At 42.1% G+C, this 22,032-nt stretch overlaps 2 protein-coding genes across 6 annotated transcripts in view; one reads left to right on the forward strand and one right to left on the reverse strand.

Annotated features, from left to right (window-relative positions):
* LRRC31 (leucine rich repeat containing 31) overlaps nt 1-5,421 on the forward strand; it is a 31,898-nt gene extending 26,477 nt beyond the window's left edge. For all 5 annotated transcript variants that reach the window (XM_014846482.3, XM_070509478.1, XM_070509479.1 and 2 more), the window contains 2 exons: nt 452-619; nt 4,077-5,421. In XM_014846482.3, the coding sequence (XP_014701968.1) occupies nt 452-619; nt 4,077-4,423 (515 nt within the window). In that variant the 3' untranslated portion in view covers nt 4,424-5,421. The remainder of the gene's footprint in view (nt 1-451; nt 620-4,076) is intronic.
* A 1,419-nt stretch (nt 5,422-6,840) lies between these two features.
* On the reverse strand, nt 6,841-16,227 carry LRRIQ4 (leucine rich repeats and IQ motif containing 4). Its single transcript, XM_014846479.3, has 5 exons — nt 15,205-16,227; nt 12,807-12,980; nt 12,212-12,350; nt 10,978-11,174; nt 6,841-6,993 (listed from the first exon to the last, which is right to left on the reverse strand). The coding sequence occupies exons 1-5, from the start codon at nt 16,225-16,227 to the stop codon at nt 6,841-6,843; spliced, it is 1,686 nt and encodes a 561-aa protein (XP_014701965.3).
* Between the last annotated feature and the right edge of the window lie 5,805 nt (nt 16,228-22,032).

Genomic DNA, 22,032 nt, shown 5'->3' on the forward strand with positions numbered 1-22,032 from the left:
ATTTCCCCTCCTTGTCTCTGGAACTGCAGTTGAGTAAACACAAATGCATTTTGGGGTTTCACAGTCCTAGGGAGGTTTGGCCCCATCTCTGAATTTCAGCAGTGACTGTACAGTGGCTATATAGACCAGGACACCCTCGGGAAATCTTGACTAGCTGTCCAGACTCTTTGCCTCTTTCTCCTTCTTAAATGTGAGCTGAAGGAAAAAAATCCCCGTCAATAGCGAATTCCGCTTAATCATCTTTTACTTTACTGAAGTTTCCAACATTTCTCCCAAATAAAAATAGACAACATAAATTGAGGCCATGAATTTAATGCACGAGAAAACGGTCTCTACAATGTTCTTAACCTCAGTTATATTAACATGTTGCCCCAGCTTAGGTTCCTCAAACTGAAGGCTCATGACCTTTAGAAACCTAAATTATTGCTATTCTTATCTCTCTTAATTTTAGCTGAAGCCTCCATTCACCTCCCTGCTCTGGAGATATTCGACCTTTCTTGGAATAAGTGTGTTGGTGGCAACCTGAGTCTGCTTCTGGAAACACTAAAGCTCTCCACGTCCCTTCAAGTGCTGAGGCTGAGCAGCTGTTCCCTGTTGACAGAAGACGTGGCTCTCTTGGGTTCGTATCTCCTGGGTCCGTGCGGTCCAGGCACTCGGGGCCCAGTGTGCCTGCCCTGCAAGCCCAGGGGGAGAGAGGTGGAAGAGGCTACGTGAGCCTTCAGCGTTCTCCAGCCAGCCCAGTGTAATTAGATTTCAGTCATCTGCCGTCTACCTTCATGAATTTTACCCTGTCCACGTGATACCTGCACCTTTTCTTAATTTTTTCTTTATATTGACTCTTTAACTTAAATGCTTTTATTAAGCAGGAAACTGATCGTCACGGTAACTGAGATACAGGGATCCCTTCTCATCTGGAGGCCCCTGGGATAAATCCACTGTCAGGCTCACTCTTGTAGTTGGCAGAATTCAGTTGCTTGCAGCTGTAGGACTGAGGTTCCTGTTTTCTTGCTAGCTCAGTTTGGGGCTTCTCTCAGCTACTAGAGGCTGCCCACGTTCCTCGATACATGGCCCCCTCATTTTCATGGAGCAACAAGGGGGTCAGTGCTTCTGTCGCTTCAAACCTTTCTGTCTTCTTCGTCTTTGACCTACTTCCTTTTCTGCCACCAGCTAGAGAAAATTCTCTGCTTTCAAAGGGCTCATGTGATTAGGTTCAACCCCACTTGGATTTTCTGTGTTTCTTAAAGTCAACTATGCCATATAATATAACCTAATCATGGGAGTAAAATTCATTGTATTCACAGTCCTGGGGATTAATTAGGGTGGAAATATGGGGGCCACCTTAGAATTCCAAACTACCCCAAGAGGTTTCTCAACGTTATCAATCTTCTCAAAGAATCAGCTTTTGGTTTATTTTTTTTTCCTGAATTGGACACCATTAAACATATCTAAGTTATTTCATTTAAAGTCTGTAATTAAAATTTACTTCTTCAACTTTTTTTAATCTGTATCAAATTGTATTAATCATGGCTTGAGCCCTTATATATTTTTTCTTAATTTTTACTACTTGGTTTTTTCCTTAGGTCAAATCTATACTTTTACATTTTGTCAAGGATATTTTTTCCTTCTTTCAATTTTTAGTCAATAACAGGTATTACTATGTGTGATTGTAACTGTTGCCACTTTTGTATTGCTTTGATTGTTTATAACAGAAACAGTCTTTAAGGGGCCGGCCTGGTGGTGCAGTGGTTAAGTCCACATATTTTGCTTCGGCAGCCCGGGGTCCGCTGGTTCAGATCTCAGGTGCGGACATGGCACCACTCAGCAAGCCATGCTGTGGTAGGCATCCCACAAATAAAGTAGAGGAAGATGGGCATGGATGTTAGCTCAAGGCTCATCTTGCTCAGCAAAAAGAGGAGGATTGGCAGCAGATGTTAGCTCAGGGCTAATCTTCCTCAAAGAAAAAGAAGCAGTCTTTAAGAATTTGTTAATCACTAGTACTTATGTTTTATTCTTTTATAAATAACAGCATTTCTTTTTCGTATACTAAGCTACAAAAAAAGTATTTCCATGGCCTGTGCGCTATTACCCAGGTTTTTTTTTTTCGTGAGGAAGATTGTCCTTGAGCTAACATCTGTGCCCATCTTCCTCTATTTTATATGTGGGACTCCTGCCACAGCATGTCTTGATGAGCAGCGTGTAGGTCTGTGTCCAGGATCCGAACAAGTGAATCCTGGGCTGCGGAAGTGGGCCACATGAATTTAACTGGTACGCCACAGGGCCAGCCCCTCTATTACCCAGATTTAAAAATATACAATGAATAGGGGTTGGCCCTGTGGCCGAGTGGTTAGGTTCGCGCGCTCCCCTGCAGGCGGCCCAGTGTTTCGTTAGTTCGAATCCTGGGCGTGGACATGGTGCTGCTCATCGGACCACACTGGGGCAGCGTCCCACATGCCACAACTAGAAGAACCCACAACAAAGAATACACAACTATGTACTGGGGGGCTTTGGGGAGAAAAAGGAAAAAATAAAATCTTTAAAAAAATATATACAATGAATAGAAAGTAGTAAAATATTATAAAGTACTCACATGATTGGAAAATTCAAACAGTATAGGAAAAGTAAAAGGATGTCTGGGATTTGCTTTAATATACTAAAAAGCAAGAAAAAATAGAGGGGAGGGAACCAGATGAGCCAGGATTGGTTCATGAAGACAAACGTTGAAGCTGAGTGACCAGGACATGGAGGTTCACTCTCCTAGTCTGTCTACTTTTTGTGTGTTTGGAAATTTCCATAATAGAAAATGTTCTAAAGAGAAAAAGCATGCACATTGTCTTAACACTTAGTTGGGTCTTGAGACCATGGTGAATAATGTTGTGAGAGGAAAGACAGGAAGGAAGAGGACACCCAGGGACGAGTGCAGCTGTTGAGTGTATGGACTGCGAAGCTCTCTAACAAACGGTGGAGTCAAACTGCCGCCAGTGAAGCGATGGGGATGGAGCATCATCCCGCTTGGTCTAGAAGCCACGATGTGGAGGGAATGATTGAAAGACCAGGGCACATTTTGTCCTACAGAGGAGAATTTGAGGGGACCTGACTGTTGTCCAACACTGCAGGACTGGCATAAGGAAGGATCTGAGGTTTCTAGCAGGCTCGGGGGGCAATGAGGGAGAGGCACTGAAGGCAGATTGGCACCCAGAGGAAGGGCTTCCTCCTGCCAAGAGCTGCTTCACTCTTGGGGGCAACCTGAAAGGATGCTTCAGGCAGAATAAGGATGGGTACCAATAGAGAAGCTGTGAAAGGGATCCCTCTCTGCTCATCGATCTGGAGGTTGGATGAGGAGACCTCCAAGGTCCCTGCCAACTCCAAGCTTCTACGCTCCTCATCTATCTCTGTAATCTAGTCCTGCTTGTGGCTGACACAGGAAGCACCTGCTCTTTGACTTGGCTGTCTCTCCTACTTCTCCTTACAGAAGTAATTATCTTTTCTTAGCTTCAGCATTAACTATTATTTATTAAGTGCCATCTTAGGCAGTACTGTGACATGTGCTATTCAAAGGGAAAATTGTCCTGTGCATTAGAGGTCTTTAAGGTGAATTAGAAATTAGCCAGGTATATTTTGTACATGGAAAGTGTTCAATTAAATAATTGTTGAATGAAGAATGACTGAGTGAATAATGAACAGTTAAACAGCATTAAACAGCAAGAAGACTATTTACAAATGGTCCTCAGTTAAAGCCAACATGCCATCACTCCTCACATTTAATTAGAGAAAGTCTGCGGGAAGAGCTGGGACTCCAGTGGAGCAGAGAGCAGGGGCCAGACAAAAAAGAAATTCTTTGGGTTGCGAATTGCAAAGGGAGAAAAATCCATTTCAAGCTGTACTTGGGATACACAGAGAGGAAGTTTGTTACTAATGTAATTTCAGACGCCTTGAATAAAGCTGTCAGCTAATCATTAATCAATACAGTCTCATCGTTACTAATCCTGGAGCTACTGTGTTGTGTTATTGGAAGTGGGAAACAAGCATGGTAGAAAGTATTCCTGTATTTTGGCATTTAGAGTGATTTTGTTTTTCAGCATCGGTAATACAGACAGGTCATCTGGCCAAGCTAAGGAAGCTCGATCTGAGCTACAATGACAGCATCTGTGACGCAGGATGGACCATTTTCTGCCAGAACGTGTGGCTCCTCAAAGAGTTGACTGAGTTGGATATTAGTCTTCGGCCATCAACTTTCCGAAACTGTGGACAATGGTTTAGGCACTTGTTATGTGCTGTGACCAAACTTCCCGAGATCACCGAGATAGGAATGAAAAGATGGCTCCTGCTGGCTTCACAGGAGGAAGAACTCGAACGCTTTGACCAAGATTCCAGAAGCAGCATCCACTTTGACCATGGTGGGTTTCAGCAGGCTGATTTCCCTTAACTCAGCCACCGACCATTCTCCAGAGGAGGAAAAGAACACAAATGAATCCCAGTGTAACTAAAGGACTATCAGTTTCTGGGCCATTTAATGGGATTTATGTTACAAGAGCTTTGTAAAAGCATGTATATAATAATAGGAACATGTCTTTATCTTATGAAACAAGGATGACTTTTTTTGATGGATTTTCAATTGTTTTCCATATATAATTAGTTTACTTACTGTTTAGAAGGCCTACCAGAAATGTTTAGATTCTGGTAATACATCTCCTTTTTTCTTGCCCTGGAATTTTCTGCCTCGTCTTTTCCTGTGTGTTAAATGTCCTAAATATAAGGGGGTGTGTGTGTGTGAAATTCTAACATGAAAGGCACTAGCTTTGTAAATTTGTAATCTTTAGTTTCATGTTATCTTTACTATTCTTTTATGTACCTCAATGTAGTCTATTTACATTTTTTATCAGAAAGTATACCCTTCTGTGGTTTATTATTTTATGTTTTGGTACCTTTTATTCCAGATATGAACCAAAAAACTAATAATGATCACTGACATAAATATTAGTAAAAAATGGTCAAAAATTCAAAACCCTGTATCAAAAACACATCTTCTTGGGCCGGCCCGATGGCGCAGTGGTTAAGTTCGCACATTCTGCTTCTCAGTGGCCCGGGGTTCGCCGGTTCGGATCCCGGGTGCAGACATGGCACCGCTTGGCAAAAACCATGCTGTCGCAGGCATCCCACGTATAAAGTAGAGGAGGATGGGCATGGATGTTAGTTCAGGGCCAGGCTCCTCAACAAAAAGAGGAGGATTGACAGTAGTTAGCTCTGGGCTAATCTTCCTCAAAAAAAAAGCAAAACAAAAAAAACCCCACACATCGTGTTAAAATAAAATCTTTTATTGTTAAAATAAGCAAATTAACATATTACCTCTGTGCATTTCTTTGGCATGGAATTTGCTAAATAAAACCTATTTAATTCATTAATTAAAATTTTTTGTTGCTCTAAGTGATTTTTGAGATTTTTGGTTTTCTTTTACTAGAGTGTGAAACTCGTTGCACAGCACAGGTGTCTGCTCACACATTTCTACTCTAATATACTCTAATCAAGTTATGTTTTATTTTCTTCTTACTATACTCATAATTAGTATTGCAATCATTGCTTGAAAGACGTAGGATTTGAAAGCAATACTACTCCAAAAGAAAAAGTTATCAGGATGAGGAGGTGTTGAGCGGCGTAAATGAGGATGTTTTAGGTAGTGTGGTACTCTTCATTTTTCTGGCCATTCCCATGAATTCCCTGAAGACCTCTGCTCATGCAAAAACCTATGAACAAGTGTTCAAAGAAGCTTTATTTGTAGTAGCCAGAAACTGGAAACAGACCAATGTTCTTCAGGGGGTGAATGGTCAAACAAACTATGGTACCAGGCAATACTACCCAGCAATAGAAAGGAAGAAACTATTGATAATGCAACAACTTGTATGCACTTCAAGTGAATTATGCTGAGTGAAAAAAGCCAATCCCAAATGTTACATACTATGTGATTCCATTTATATGACATTCTTTTTTCTTTTTTTAAAGATTGGCACCTGGGCTAACAACTGTTGCCAATCTTCCTTTTTTATTTCTTTTTCTTTTTTTTTTTTAAAGATTGGCACCTGGGCTAACAACTGTTGCCAATCTTTTTTTTTTTTTTCTGCTTTATCTCCCCAAACCGCCCCATACATAGTTGTATATCTTAGTTGCAGGTCCTTCTAGTTGTGGGTGACATTCTTGAAATAATAAAATTACAGAGATGGAGAACGGGTTAGGCATTAGGAGAGGGGTAAGTGGTAGGTGTGACCGAAAGCAGTAGCACAAGGGAGACACGGTGGTGGGACGATTCTGTTTTTTGTTGTGCTGGTGGCTACAGGAAGCTACATGCAACAAAATTGCATTGAGACACACACACAGATGAGTGCCTGTATATCTGTGGAGGGTACTGATGTATATTTTCTGGTTTTGTTGTTGTACTATAGTTCTGCAAGATGTCAACACTGAGGGAGGGGGAAGGGTGCATGGACCTCCCTGTACATTTCTTTGGAACTTCCTGTGAATCTACAATTATTTCAAAATTAAAAGTTTTTAAAGTAGACAAGATAGTATAATGAACCTCCCTGTACCTATTGTATGCTTCTCTTATTATCAGCTTATGGCTGATCTCGTTTCATTTGGATCCCCCGCGCCCACCTCTCCTTGATGATTCTGGAGCAAATCCCAGGCATCATATCATTTTATCCATAAATATTTCAGTAAAAGTAAGAATGTTTATTTTTATACATAACCGTAATTCTGTGAATAATTTGAGTGTGGTAGGCATCCAATTCTTAGATATTTTGCCTTCTTAATCCATCAGAGTTCATTACCTCAATTCAGTAATCTATAGAATTACTTTTTATTTCCCTTTACAGGTTTTCCTTTTACGTCCTTCTTTCCTTTCTTATCTTTTGGAGAATTCTTTCCTTTCTTTTGCAATTTTACCAGTTCTTCAAATACCCCAAGTCCTTTCCGTACCATCGTTCCACGCCACCATGCCTGAATCTGAAAACAAGATAAATGCAGACAGCATCAGCTAGTATCGCTATGGACTGGGGAGGGTTACAACTCTTTGTTCTGGTACATGGTTTTAAAGATGTGGAGAATGGAATGTGATTAGAAATCTAAACCATATGTTCTCTCTTTCTCAACTGGTCAGTCATCCAGGCAAATTTTGAAAAAAGTATCTGGTGCTTTTTATGTGCCAGGCGCTGTTCTAGATCTTTGGGCAACAGCAGCTAAATACAAATGTCACTGACTTTGTGGAGCTCAGTTCCAGTGAGGGGAAGAGACAATGAACAATGAACATGGCAATGTATACTTTGACAGATGTGATAAGTGACATGGAGATGACAGTGCACAGTAAGGAGAATCGGGAGTGCTTATACTCAGCCTTCCCTCGAGTTCCCGGACTGTCTGTGCTCCTACCTACAGCTAGCTCCTAATCCCCCAGCATCTTGCTGCCTCCCACCTACTCAGGAACAGCCCTCCTCCAGGAGTAGATTCTGAATTCCAGTTGTTCACCATTCCTCCCAGAATAAAGGCTCAAGTTCTTACAGTGGCTTACAAGGCCCTGTCTGATCTGCCCCCTCCCTCCTGTCTCCCCTTCGCTCCCTCTGCTCCAGCCACGTGGGCCTCCTCACTGCTCAGACCAACAGGCACAGCTCAGGGACAGCATTCACTGCTCCCTTGGCCTGGAACACTCTTCCCAGTCTTCAGATGGCTCGCCCCTCCACTTCTTAAAGTATTTATTCAATTGTCATTGCCATGGACTGAATTGTGTCCTGTCCTCCTAACTCAAATTCCTGTGTTGAAAGCCCTAACCCCCAGCATGATGGCATTTGGAAACAGGGCCTTGGTAGGTAATTAGGGTTAGATGAGGTCATGAGGGTAGGGCCCTCGTGACGGGATTGGTGCCCTTATAAGAAGAGACACCAGAGAGCTTGCTCTCCTTCTCCTGTCATGTGAGGGCACAGGGAGAAGGCAGCAGTCTGCAAGGCAGGAAGAGAGCTCCCACCAGAAACTGACCCTGCTGGCACCCTGATCCCAGATTCTAGCCTCAGAACTGTGAGAAGATACATTTCTGTTGTTTAAACCACAGTCTATGGGATCTTGTTGTGGCAGCCTGAGCTGATGAAGGCAGTCACCTTTCCAATGAGGCCTACCCTGACCACCGCATTTAAACTGAAACACCCACAACACACACACCCACACACTACTTCTGGGAAACTCAGTTCCTCTTAGCTTAAACTTTTTCCCAATACCACTTATCACTTTCTAACACAGGATGTAATTTTATGTTTTACATTTCATGTTTTCATTCCTTTCCCACTAGATGTTAAGCAACATGAGAATAGAAATATGTGTCTGCTTTGTTCCCTGATGTCTCTCCAGTGCCTAGAACAGTGCCTGGCACACAGTAGAAGCTCAACAAATATTTGTGGGATGAATGAATGAATGAGGTGGGTAGGGGTATGCTGTTTTATAAGGTGGATCAAGGGCAGGCATGAGGATACTGAGCGGAGACTGAACTAAGTGAGGGCTGGAGGCTTGTCCATATCTGGGGGAAGCGTCTCTGGGAGACGGAGGAGCCAGTGTTCGCTCTGAGGCAGGAGTATGCTTGGGCCCGGGAAAAACACCAAGGATTGCATTTGTGACTGAAGGAAAGTGAAGATGGGAAAGACGAGATGGGGAGTGAGAGCAGCAGATCAGTTAGGGTGGTGATTTTCCAGGGGGACAGTATTGTCCTCTAGAGCATTCTGGAAATGTTCAGGGCTTTTTGTTGTCTTAAGGTTTAAAGTCTTCAACCGTGTGACATGCACCCTGGTCAGCAAAGATTTTCCGAGGGTTGTGCAGTGTTGGATAGTCTGGAGGCAATCTGTTTCCAGAGCTTCAGCTTCCACGTGTACCCCAGTTCTGAAATGTACTTACCTAGGAACACAGATGCTGATCCTCCACTCCCACCCACCCCTTCCCACCTGCCCCCCGGCACACCTCTCACCCACCTGCATCAGACTAGAGTGTGTTGCCCTAGACTCCACAAAGCTCTGGGACACCAAAAAAAGGGGCAATTCAAAATAGCAGTATTGATGTTGGCCCTAAGGACTGGGTAACCAATCCTTCTGCAAGATGGGTGGTTTCCAACTCTTGGCTTCCAAGAAAATGGAAGGAAGACCAGTTGGTTTGCCAGCTTAGAGCCTATTGTCTGATTTTTTGGGATACAAATCTAGAAGAAGTTCAGAGATGTGGGAGGCATTGTCATTTAGAACAAAATAATATCGATAAAAAAGGGGAAAAAAGCTTCTTCCATTCTTGTTAACTTTTCTATGGGAACAAGGTTTCTTAGTGCTTCATCTGTAAAAGGAAAAATAGGAGTAGAACCGATGCCAAACCCTGTCTCGTTCCAGCAATAAGTAATATTTATGCAAGGACACACAAACTGTGGGAAGAAAGTCTCTCTCATTTGTTTCTGTATTTCCCCCAAATCCTATAGGTCAAATAATTAAATTCCAAAATTTGTAATAGATTTTATATTGTTTTGGTCAATTTTATACTACTAATGACTGTAACATGGCTCAACCCAGAGTATCAAAAACCCTATAGTCACAGAAAAAGTTTTTTAATTTTAGAATTTAATTTGTATAAATATTTTTGTTGCCTGAAAGTATGAAAGGTGATGTGACTTAAAAATTATATATGTAAATAAAACATTAAGGTCAATTCTGAGGGGAGAGCCGAATGGAAATACATGTTCTAGAAGAAAAAGAAGTGACAAAATTTCTGCTTGTTCAAGTATTTTGTAAACTGATGTTGACCGACATATCAAATCATAATATGTATTTAGATTCCATTGGATACATTTAAAATATTGAACTAATAGCTCTATTTTAAAATATCAATATTTAAATTCACTAGAAAGTAAATCCTTTGCAATGATTTAAATTTAGTGGCAAAAAAGTGTAAAATGTGCAAAGAGACTACATGATTTTTCAAAATGCTTTTAGGAAATCTCCAAAAAGTATTATTTCCGTTCTTGCAGTGTAGTCATTCTTGAGTATATCCATCTTAAAATAAATGTTTGATTATAAATTACTCTTCTTTTTCCTTTATGTTGCAGCTAAGACATTAATTTATTAAAAGTATGCGAATTTGGTAGGTTATATTATCTATGAGTTTAATTTCAGAAGAGTAAAGGAGGTTCACATAATATTTATCACAAAAGGGAAGTGTGAGGTCTGACATGGTTGAGGGCCATTGATAGGCGGTCTTGCAGACCAAAGACTAACTTACTCCAGGTAAAATGGAGAAGCGTTGATTTCAGCAGAGGAGGGGCAAGATCTGAGCCATGTTTTAATAGCGTCAGTCTGACTGCTGAGTGGAAGGTGCTATTGTAGGGGGAGTAGATGTGGAAGTAGGGACACTAGTCAGAGGACAAATGCAGCCAGTACCACTGGCTTGGGCCAACTGAATAAAGAATATTGAATACTGGCTGAAGTGGAGACGTTCCTGGTCTGTCTGGGGTTTCCTGATGTCTCCATGGGCCTGGTGGGCAAGAGGAGAGGGCCAAGTCTCTTAGCCCTTTGATTCGAGTTAGTGGCAGGGCAGAGCTCTGCTCTCTAGAACACTGTTCCAGAAATGCTTTCAGTTCTAATATTTCAGCCTTATCTTACTGACTTTGTTAATATAACCTTTTCACTCCAGGGAACGGTCCAGGAATTTTAGAGCATTTGGGGACTTGAGGTTTTGGTTTCTTTTGCCTGTTTGTTGGCTTCTTATCTGACAAAGAGATAAGAGACATAAAAGACAAAAATGCTAGGATGATGTTCAAAAATTCACTTAGCCCTGGGGGACACAAAAGGAAACAAGAGTCTACTCCACAGGGAGCCAAAGGATAGACGTGTGGAGAGCAGCCCCATAATGTATTTAACGCTGCTAAGCCCTCTCCAAAGCAAGCACAAATGTGACAGCCAGAATTTTCACTGATTTTACCTTTGTTGCCATAATTTTCTCCTTTCTTTTTTTCCGGAGGTAGGCCCGTATGGCCTCAGTGCCTTCAGCGCACACTTCTTTTGGGGGGTCTTCCATGGGATTGTCCGTCAGTGTCAGGGTCTTTAGATTCGCCAGACTATCCAAATTCTCCGGAATGCAGGTGAGCAAGTTGTCCTCCAGCAGTAATTCTTTCAAAGCTGAAACGATTTTTTTTTTTTAAATGGATTTATCTTTAAGACAAGCAAAATTAAAATGTGCCTTCTTTAGTTCAGTCCCTTTGAAATGTTTGCTTCCTGCTGTGCCGTGTAACTATAGACATCAGATTTAACGAGGCAAACCAAGTTCTCTTTATAACAACTCAGAGTTGTTGGAGCCAGTGTAAATAAGTATTAGAGACAAGAAAAGAGCAAACACTAAAAAGTGCTGAGATCGTTTTCCTCCCAGGGACCAAGGACAGGATCAAAATGTACGGTCGGAGCATCACATAGGAGTACCGTGTACCCACCCCTAGCTTCTAATCATTGAATGTCTTGTGCGTAGGCAGCAGCTTCCACTTATATTCCTTCATCCTCCTTTCATTAAAGAAGAATAGTCATAGTTTGAAAACAGGTCTATAAACTCGAAAATTCAGCATGCTATGGCAAAAAAATTTTTCTTAATCTGGCCCCAGTAGGAGCTCAGCAAAAACTTGTTAAGTGGATGAAGGGACTGATGGATGTACAAATAAAGAATGGTTTAGCCTAGTGGAAAATGTTTTGGTGTTTAAATATGAATCATATATGATTTATCATGTCAATCATGTAGCTCCAGAAAGTGCCCCCTCCTGATTTCACCACTCTGGGTCAATATGTTTTTTTATTCAAGTGACTTAGTGACCTAACGCAAATTTACTGCAAGACCCTCAACTCCAGATTCTTGCATATAGTAGGTATTCAGTTAATTATTGTTGGTGGTGTAATGACTATATAGATGAATGCTAATTTTCTTCGCAGTTGCTATTTACTTTTGTTTTCAGTTCCCAATAAACAATCTTACTGCCTTTGTGAGGCTCTTAGCTGTATTAAGCAGGTACCTGGCCTTTCCCACATTGCTGGTGAGCCCTGCAAGGAGGTAATGGGGTAGGTGTAAGCTCTCTAAACACTGAGACTGGCCTTTAGTAAGGCAAAGAAGCCTTCATCACAGGAAATGCTGGCCTCACACTCTACTAGGCTACGGATCTACTGAGATTCCTCACCTTGTGCTTGGCAAATGGCATCTGGAAGTTGCTTAAGCAGATTGTGGCGGCAATCCAGAATTTCCAAGTTAGGCATTGATCCCAAGGACACAGGCAGGTACTGCAGATGATTGTTCTCTATATGCAGCTCTTTCAGACTCTGAATAACATGAGAGTACACCACAATGATCCTTACATCGAGAAATGAAATTATAATAACCAGACCCACCTGTGAGTTCCCATGCTCTTTCAATGGGGGCCATTAGCCACTGGGATAAAGGGGAAAACCTATCTAAAGGACATGATCAAAAAATAAAATTATTTTTGAGTTAAGCTGTTAGACGTGGTTCTCATTTATGCAGGGAAAAGAGAGCATGGGAACCTAGTGTTTATTTGTTTCATGAGAACTTCATGGAAAAACTATTGGCCCCGGGGGTTGGTCAGGAAGGCAGGGGAAGCCTCTAAGTGTAACGAGGACTGCTTACTTGCAGCTGGACTTCCAGCATGGATGAGTCCACATGCAGCCCGGGGGGACACTGCCATGCTTTCTCAGTGTCAGCCAACTGAAGGAATCAGTGGTGTGTACATCTTTGCCTGCTCATTTGGGGAGGCTTACCTGTAGTCTCCTGATGGATTCTGGCATGGAGGTGAGCTTGGTTCCCTGATCTTGCCCAATGTATAATTTCTCTAAAGACTCTAAAGAAAGGATTTCTTCCGGAAATGAAAAGAACTGATTTCCGGTTAGTCCAAGCATCTTCAATTTTGAAAGTGAGCTGAAGTCTGGAGGTAACTAAAAGTATTCCAAAAAGATAGGTTTCAGGTCAAGGTTATTTTTAATAGCAAGAAAATAAATTGGGCTTTTAGTTGAGTTTTTTTTTCACTTTTTTTTTTTCTTGCTGTGGAAGATTGGCCCTGAGCTAACATCTGTGCCCATCTTCCTATATTTTATATGTGGGATGCTGACACAGCATGGCTTGATAAGCGGTGCATAGTCTGCATCCAGGATCTGAACTGGCGAACCCTGGGCCTCTGAAGTGGGACGTGCAAACTTACCATTGAGCCACTGGGCTTGCCCCAGGCTTTTAGTTTTGAGGCAGATTATTAAACAAAAAGTAGAGCAATTTTAGCAATTCCTACTGATGAAAACTTTGCATATATATTTGCATATATTGTATTCATACTTGCAGATCTAAAGCCTGGAGTTCCACTTTTTCCCTGAGCCTCTCTGCTCTTCTCTTTTATGCACTCCTTTAAATTGGAGCAATTTCTAACCTACTTTATTGCAAATTTTTGAACTGTAGTGTAGCAAATGCTTGACACTATTGAAAGAAAAAAGTACTGAAGTTATCAGTGTAATATTGCAATTAAAATATTCATAATGAATTTGGTTATTGGAACTGATCAATTTAGTGACATGACCTCTTATCCTAAAAGGCTTTAATTCAGAAACTGTGAAACTTCAGTTGAAATCTCAGTTGGAAGAAAACACCGAAGGCTATCATGGTTATATCTTGTCACACCGTACCCTCCAGTGAACACCGAGGCTGAGTGCCCGTGCAGGTATCATCCACAGACTCCAGGCTTGCAGAGTCGGAAGGCCTTAAAAAGGTCCTCTAATCTAACGCTGTAATATGGTGGTTGAATACGTTCCATAGCTAGCCATCCAGGCCAAATTTAAACATCGCCTCCTGGAATGAAAAGCTCCTTACTCTGGAGGAAGACCTCTAATCATGTTATTTCCTTCCTTTGTCAAGCCAAAATCTGCATCACTATTGTGTCCACCTATTGCTCTCTTTCTGGCTCTCTTAAACCACATGAAAAAAATCTCATTTTTAAAATAATGTCATAATCACCTTATTGACTGTGTTAGAGATATCTATTTTCTTGTAGAAGAGAAAGCCCAGCCATATATCTCAACAGCTTCTTACCTCCCTCTGAACCACCGTTCCTTCATCTGGCTTTATTCCTAACTGGGAAACCCTTCCTCACAGGTGCCTTAGGCTGGGTGGAAGGGACGGGTGGAATAGATAAATAATTGGTGAATAGGTCAAAAGAAGGCCCACTACAGGCAGGCACGATTCAGAATTTAGTGAGTTTTTTTCCAGTACATATTTTTATATTTTTATGACATATATGAATATCCATAAAATGTGTTGTGTGTATGCGTATAGGTAGTTTTGTGTGATTAAAAATTTATAAGTGGTATAAGGTTCTGCAATTTGGTGGTTTGCTTTTTAATAAACACCATGATTTTGAGATCCATCCACGTTGGCACAGATAGCTCCAATTCACTTAAATTATTGTATAGTATTCCATTTCACAAATATGCACAAAATTTATTTGCGCATTCCTCTACCACCTGACATTTAGATTGTCTCCCATATTTCATGATTATCAACAAGGTCATGATGAACATTTTTGAACCCGCTACCCTGCACACATGTGGGAGAGTTTCCCTGAGACAACTCTGTTCTGTTTGTCTAGAGACAAATCTGTTGCATTTCTCCCATGAGCGGAACATTAAGGCCTAAGGCTGTATGTGTCAGAAAAGGGCGCTGTTAAGCAAACCCTGCTAGGAGGTGGTCTTTGTTAGGAATATAGACCCTGGAGCCCCGCAGCTCTGGGTTGGAACTTGACCCTGTCAGGTACGGGTGTGGCCTTGACAAGTTAGGGAAGCTCGCTGTGCCTCATTTTCCTCATCTGTTATCGAGGATCGTATCACCCACATCAGAAAGTCATTGTGAGGATTAAAGGAGATAATTCATGTAAAACACAGCCTTGTGACTGGCACATACACAATGCAAATAAACATTAGCTACTATTTATGATTCCTGTTGTTATTTAGGGAGAAAAAAGTAATTTAAATGATCATCTTTTGGATATATTTGTTAAACCTGGACTTTTGCCCATAAAGTCAGTTGGAATTTGCTAATGTTTAGACAGAGAACCACATCAACTTAGGGCAGAAAAAGCCCGTGAGAGCATAGTGACGTAGCCAGGAGGGGAGTCAGTACCTGCCATATTTTATTATCATCCAGTGCCAAGATCTCCAGGTCCTTCAGCGCACAGATCGGCAACGGACAGTGTACTAGGTGGTTCTGGCTGAGATCCAGGAAGCGCAGGTGCACCAGCCTCCGGAAGGAGCGCGGCAGCGAGCGCAGGCCGGTGCAGCGCAGGTAGAGCAGCAGCAGCGAGGTCCACTTGCAGAGGAGGCGCGGCACCTTCTCCAGGTGGTTCCCGCTCAGCGCCACCTCCGTCATCCCCGGGAGCTGGGCGAGGGCGCGCGGGATGGTGTGGAGGCGGTTGTGGGATAAATCCAGCACTGACAGTTGTCTGCACTGGCACAGCGACTCGGGTAGGCAGGGCAAGCTGTTATAAGCCACAAAGAACTTTTGCAGCCTCTCCAGGTTCCTGATCTCTTCTGGGATGACACTTAGTTTGTTCTCATCCAGGTCAATGATCTCCAGGTTGTAGAGAAGACACAGCTCAGGAGGGAACACTTCAAATTTGTTTTGCTTCAGGTAGATCTCCCTGAGTTTGGTCTCGTTCACTATTTCTTTGGGCAGAGATTTCAGGTGGTTTCCGGCCAGTCCCAGCAGCTCGAGATGGTGAAGGAGTTTAAAGATGACGACGGGGATCTCCTCCAGGTCGGTGTGGTAGAGGCGAAGCTCGCGCAGCGTGCGGATGCCGCTGAGGACGGGAAGGGAGGACGGCAGCAGAGGGTTGTCGCTCAGGTCCAGGCCCTCCAGGCTGCTCAGCTCCCCCAGCTCGGGGCACAGCGTCCTCAGCTTGTTTTTGTTCAGGTAAAGGATTCTCATGTTCTTTAAACGCTGAATATCCCTGGGGATTTCTTCAATCTGGTTGTTTTCCAGATGCACTTCTTCTAATTCTTGTAATTCTAAGATCTCTGATGGAATGGTAGCCAAGCTCTGATTCGAAGCATCCATGAAAAATGTTCTATCAGAGGCCTGTTGTGGATCATTTTTCTGAGGAATTTTAGATGAATGTTCTACTGATTTTATGATGTCATTTGCCATTATTTTGATAGTAGGTTCAAATATTCAAAATCTGAAACGTGTATTGTCAAAAGAAAAAGAAATTCGAGTTTACCTGCCACTAGATTTGGTATCCTTAAGAAAAAAAATTAAAATTTAGTTGATTAAATGCAGTGCTTGACATTATGACACAACGTAAAACGCAGGTTTTTGTGTTTCATGTTGGCAGAAGTATTGAAGCATAGATTCCTCTTTCTCCTAAAAGGTTGACTCATGACCAACAAAAAAAAAAAAAAAAGGATTGTCTATTTTCAGCTTTTAAAAATGCCTATCTTGATTCTATTTCCAGGTAGGATGTAGAAGTTTGCAAAAGATCATTGCTCTTACCGTAAACTAGGAAAAAGCAATATTTTAAAATATCGTATTTTTCCTTAAAGCCACCAGAGTTGTGCATGCAAAGAAGGCCAAAAAAATTAAATTCTGGAGATGGACTAGCCTCTCCTAAACAAGCAGAGACCAGAGGGCACTTTCACGCCTGGCGGCATTTTCAAGTTTGGGGACTGGCAGTTAGGAAGCGAGCTGTCCACAGGCATAGGCAAAGGAACTTCTGGGACACGGAGAAACCAGCCCAACTTGTAACCGCCACGTGTGAGCCAGCGTGGTGGATGAGAATCTGGAACAGCCTCAAATGCAGGGCCAGGTCTCCCCACCTTAGACTGGGGTTGACTCAGTGGCCTTGGGGAAAGTTGTCGGCTGGACTAAAAAGCAGAGACAGACCCTGTCCTCTCACGGTCTCAGATCCCTGAGCCTGGCTGCAGGGAGGGGCTTAAATCCCTAAGCAGGACCTTTGCAATTGCAGTGAATCAAAATGCACTAAAGCTGCAACCCAGAAAGAAATTAAATGAAGAGAGAAATCATGCCCAGGGATTAGAATATTCAATAATGTTAAGATGTCGGTACTATCCAAATGGATCTATTGTTTCAATGCAATCCCAATCAAAATCTCAGCAAACTTTTTTTTTCCTTTTTGGTAGAAGTTAACAAGCTGATTCTAAAATCTATATGAAAATGCAAAGGACCTAGAATTGTGAAAGGCAATCTTGAGTAATAAGAACAAAATTGGGAGATTTACATTACTAGATTTATAAATCTTATACATCTAAGATGTTAATATTGTATTACAGAAGACCACATCCTTTGTCACTAATACACAGCTACATGTACACCCAAAGCCTAAGGGGGCAGGGGGAGAAGACTATGACATGATGGTGGCCAGGCTGATTGTAGCATCTTTGACTTGCCTTCTAGGATGGGGGCTTTCCTGCTGTAGTGCTGGGCCTCTCATTCGGCACAGAGGCCCGGTCCCTAGATGGAGGGGGTGTGTTTCCAGCCCCTCACTTAATATTACTGCTCCTTGCAGCACAACAGTTCAGATCCTTGTTACTCTATTCCTAGCCTCAAAAAGAGCTCTGGGACAGTGTTGGTCTCTATTATTTAAAGAAAGCAAAATATTTATCGTTGATTAAATTATGTCTAGAACGAGCTGTCTCCAACATTTTTGTCATTTGGTCATCAGAAAGATTAAATTAATCTAATACTGTTCAGTCCTGTGGGATAAAAATCTCCAGTTTCCTATACACAAACTCCTGACAATGCTGAAGGCTCCTAGATCATCCACAGTATCCAGACTGAGGCGATGATACAGACAAAATGGAACACCCAACACATTTATTACGTGCTCTAGGCTTTACTTAAGTTATTCAATCTTCCCAAGAACCCGAGGAAGGTGGCACCGTTATGAGCCCTGTTTTACAGATAAAGAAACTAAATTCGAGAAAGGCTCCTCTCAGAAGATAGGAGGAGGTGGGAGGAGGAGCGGAGATTTGACTTAACCTCACTGAGGTTTTTAACATCATTTGTTCACAGGAAGCCTGGTTTTTATCACAATCATTCTTCTTGGGTGTGAGGTTTCAGCCTTGATTTTCTTTTTCAGCCTTCCAGTGGTCATCGGGGGAAATTTGTGTGGACCGGCCATCCTGATTAGGGTTAACACAAGTGCGTCTGGGCTTCCAGACACATAGAAGAACTTATTTCTCCAAACGTTCATCTTGCTGCCTGATGAGACCTGCCTAGGATTGAAGGGAGAACTAAGGAGTTACACAATCTTCCGTGGAGCAAAAACGTTAAGATAAGCTGTGTTCACTACAGCTGTGCATATTCAACAGTATCAACTGTTCAAAACTAACCAGGCCTTTCTGTCCCTCCTTAGTATATGAGTGAGCTGTCTTTCCAGGAAGTCAAGGTCCAGATGTCAAGATTTAGCCTCGCAAGGCCAAACGCAGGCCGAAGATAAAAACTAACCAGAAAAGTCCAGAGAGTCAAGGAAAAAGAAATTCAGTCTTCAAGGCCAGACGCATGCTGGTGGGAAGGCGCCAACCAGCAAGGCCGCATGCTCCCTCTCCCCTCCCTAAAACCCCAGCACATGCTCTCCCTCCCCTCCCTAAAACCCCAGATTAAAACCCCTACCTTTTTCCCTTCAAGGAGGTGGATCTGAGTTCTAACTCCCATCCCCTTGTCTGGCTGCCTTTTGATAGTAAACCTCTTTCCTTGCTACAAGCCTGACGTTTCAGTTATTGGCCCTACTTTGTGGCGGATAAACGAACCTGTGTTTGTGTGTGGTAACAGAATGTCTGAAAGTGTGTGTACATATATTGTTTCTCCTTAATGATATATCCCACATGTGTCCCGAACCAATTTGGCCCTCTAAAAGCTATATATAGTATATCTATTAGCAGACTCAATGAAAGGAGGTTGTAAAGCTAGGATTTGCAATAGTTATACCAGTAATTCAGCCACAGTAAATAAGAATGGGGAAGATTGATTTCTTATTGGCATTTTTTCCTAGAGATTGCCACCTGAATGTGGTCAAATTACCTTATTACAAACCAATATTACTGTGGAGTTTCTGTTGCATTGGAATAACTGTTTCATCATCATTAAAAGGAGCCAGGGTTGGGTAGTTTAATAACTAGCCCTTCTTTGGGTACCTTTAATGTCTGAGAAAACCATTTAGGAAAATAGTCAATCCTCTCAAATTGACATCAAGTGTTGATACTTTTGTTTCCAAGTCTGATTACAACTGGCTAGATAAGATTAGGGTCCCGAGGTTAATATGGTGTGTGACTCTCTCTGATAGCATAAATAACCATTTATGATTGACCTAGGACTGGAGAATCATGTAATGGTGACACTACCCTTTGCTTTGATAAAAATTTCTGGGAAACTATTAGATCCCATGGAAAAATTTTAAGTCTCCACTCAGTACTGAGGTGAATTCCCATATAAGCTTCGGACTTGAGTAGAAAACTTTTATAAGTAAGAAACTTTAGATTTTCGGCAGGGGCAAGAGGGAATCTAAATGGCTTAGCCAATTATAAAGGCAGGATTCTGGGTATGATATTACGAAATAATAAGAAATATATATTTGGTCTTTGTTCTCACATTCCTGACACGAGCTTCTAAAATGCTTGGAATTTTCTGAGTGAAAGGAGCATCTTTTGTTATTCATAATAAGCCCCCTTCAAACCTACCTGAGTTTATGCTAAGGAGGTAACTCTTGCTGGTCCCCTGATAGCTTCAGGATAGCGGCTTGTTGGCAGAGGAACCAACCATGTGATTAGAGTGTTGAAACTTTCAGGCCCCCCTACCCAACTCCAGGGAGGGAAGAGGGGCTGGAGATTGAGTTAATCACCCATGGCCAATGATTTAGTCAATTGTCAATCATGCCTATGTAATGGAACCTCCATAAAACCCCTCAACAATGGGGTTTGGAGAGCTTCCGGGTTGGTAAACACATCAAGGTGCCGGGAGCGTGGTGTGCCCCTTCCCCATACCTTGCCCTATGCATCTCCTCCATTTGGTTGTTCCTGAGTTGTGTCCTCCATGATAAACCAGTTATAGTAAGTAAAGTGTTTCCCTGGGTTCTGTGAACCATTAAAGCAAATTATTGAACCTGAGGAGGGGGTCGTGGGAACCCCTGATTTGTAGCCCATTGGTGGAAGTACAGGTGACAACCTGGGACTTGTGACTGGCATCTGAAGTGGGAAGCAGTCTTGTGTGACTGAGTCCTCGACCAGTGGGGTCTGTTCTAACTCTGGGTAGTTAGAGTCACAATTAAATTGTAGGACACCTAGTTGGTGTCCAGAGAGAACTGGAGAATTGCTTGTTATGGAAAACCCACACGTTTGGTCTTACAAGTGTTCTGTGAGTAGAAACTGATCATGGTTAGTACTGGGCTATTGACATGCTTGATATGTTTTCTTCTTATGAGAAACGGTAGAAGGGAAAAAAACGCTATAATCTTGTAATGAGCTCTGAAAGTTTTGTAGAGCAAAGAGTTCTCCCAAGCTGGGATTCAGTAACTGTGTCCTTTTGAAAATCTCTGATCAGTCATCTGAAGGTGAAAAAGGCCTTAGAGGAACGTTCTTTAGCCAGAATTGTTGGCTCGTGCTGAGCAGTGCGCGCCCATCCCCATCGTCGCCAAATTATTGATCTGAAATAACTTCTCACACTTGTTTCCTTTCAATAGATCCCAAAGTGGTATTTTATCCCTTTTCAAAAATGTATCTTCCCCTCATTCCTCTGCCCACACCGCTAGACAAAACCTTTTCTTTTTCTTTGGAATTTGGTTTTTCAAACTGTCATCTTGCCTAATGAGCATGAAGGTTTTGGGCACTATTCCACTACTAAGCACTGAGAAAGTTTCTCATCTCATCAGATAATGAGAAGGTAAATTTTTCATACAATTCAGTCATCTTTTATCCATGGGCCAAACCATTTGTAATAACAGAACACTCATTTTGCCATCTGCATACTCAGTACCTAAACAACACGTATGCAGGAACAGCACCGGAAGTCAGCACTTCAGATGCTCAGCAGAAAATTCAACCAGAAATTTCCTCTGTTCCGGCATTTGTTGAGTCATCTGATAGTTGGGAAAAATAGCTAATGGATATGTTAGCTACTAACTCCCCTAGATCGTTCAGTTCTACTTCCATATTATCAGGAAACAACGTAGCACATTATCTGTGTTTCCTTCCCTAAGTCATAAGTAAATACCATGTTGTTGGCTTTTCAAACAGAGTTGCAATAAAAGAAAGAATCATTTGAAAAATATTTCTGGATCTCCTACAAAACTGTAGTCAAAGATACGCCTGTTAAGTTACTAATATAAAGATCTACCTACTCAACCTTCCTACTACAAGGGGCCAGAGGAATGTAAATGCTGCCTTTTATTGAAGCACGGGGATTCCACACCCTCATATATTCTCTTTGGTTTTGACTTCTAGTAAAGCTCAGATTGAAGTCAGACCTCCACTCTGGGTTCTGGACACATAAGCACCTAATGAATCAACTTAAGTTTCCTTAAAGCCCCTCAGCAACATTTCTCTCCCCCACCCCGCCACCCCCAATCAGTGGTTCTCAAGGGGAGGGTTTTTTTCAAACGGCATCCCTTCTCTGTCTGGAAATCATTGGGGATAATGAGAAGTGTACTGATGGAAATGAGTTTTACAGTTGATCACCCTATTTGTTGTACATTTTGACATTGCAGGCTGTAGTTCTGTGTAAATACTTTTGTTTTTGTCTTGCTAAGGCAGAACAGTGCTGTGGGTGCTGTTGGTCTGATTTCAGCAGCTCTTTTCTGTTTGTTCTGTTCTGACCCTGTTTATGAGTCACTCTCTAGAACAAAAGTCTGATTTTGCACTTCTTGCTCCCTTGGAAGAGTCTCTCTCCCTTCTCCTGGAGTAGTAATTAATTAACCCTCAACCTCTCTTTACTTTCCTCCAC

This window comes from Equus asinus, chromosome 5, assembly GCF_041296235.1.
Source record: "Equus asinus isolate D_3611 breed Donkey chromosome 5, EquAss-T2T_v2, whole genome shotgun sequence".
Lineage (NCBI taxonomy): Eukaryota > Metazoa > Chordata > Mammalia > Perissodactyla > Equidae > Equus > Equus asinus.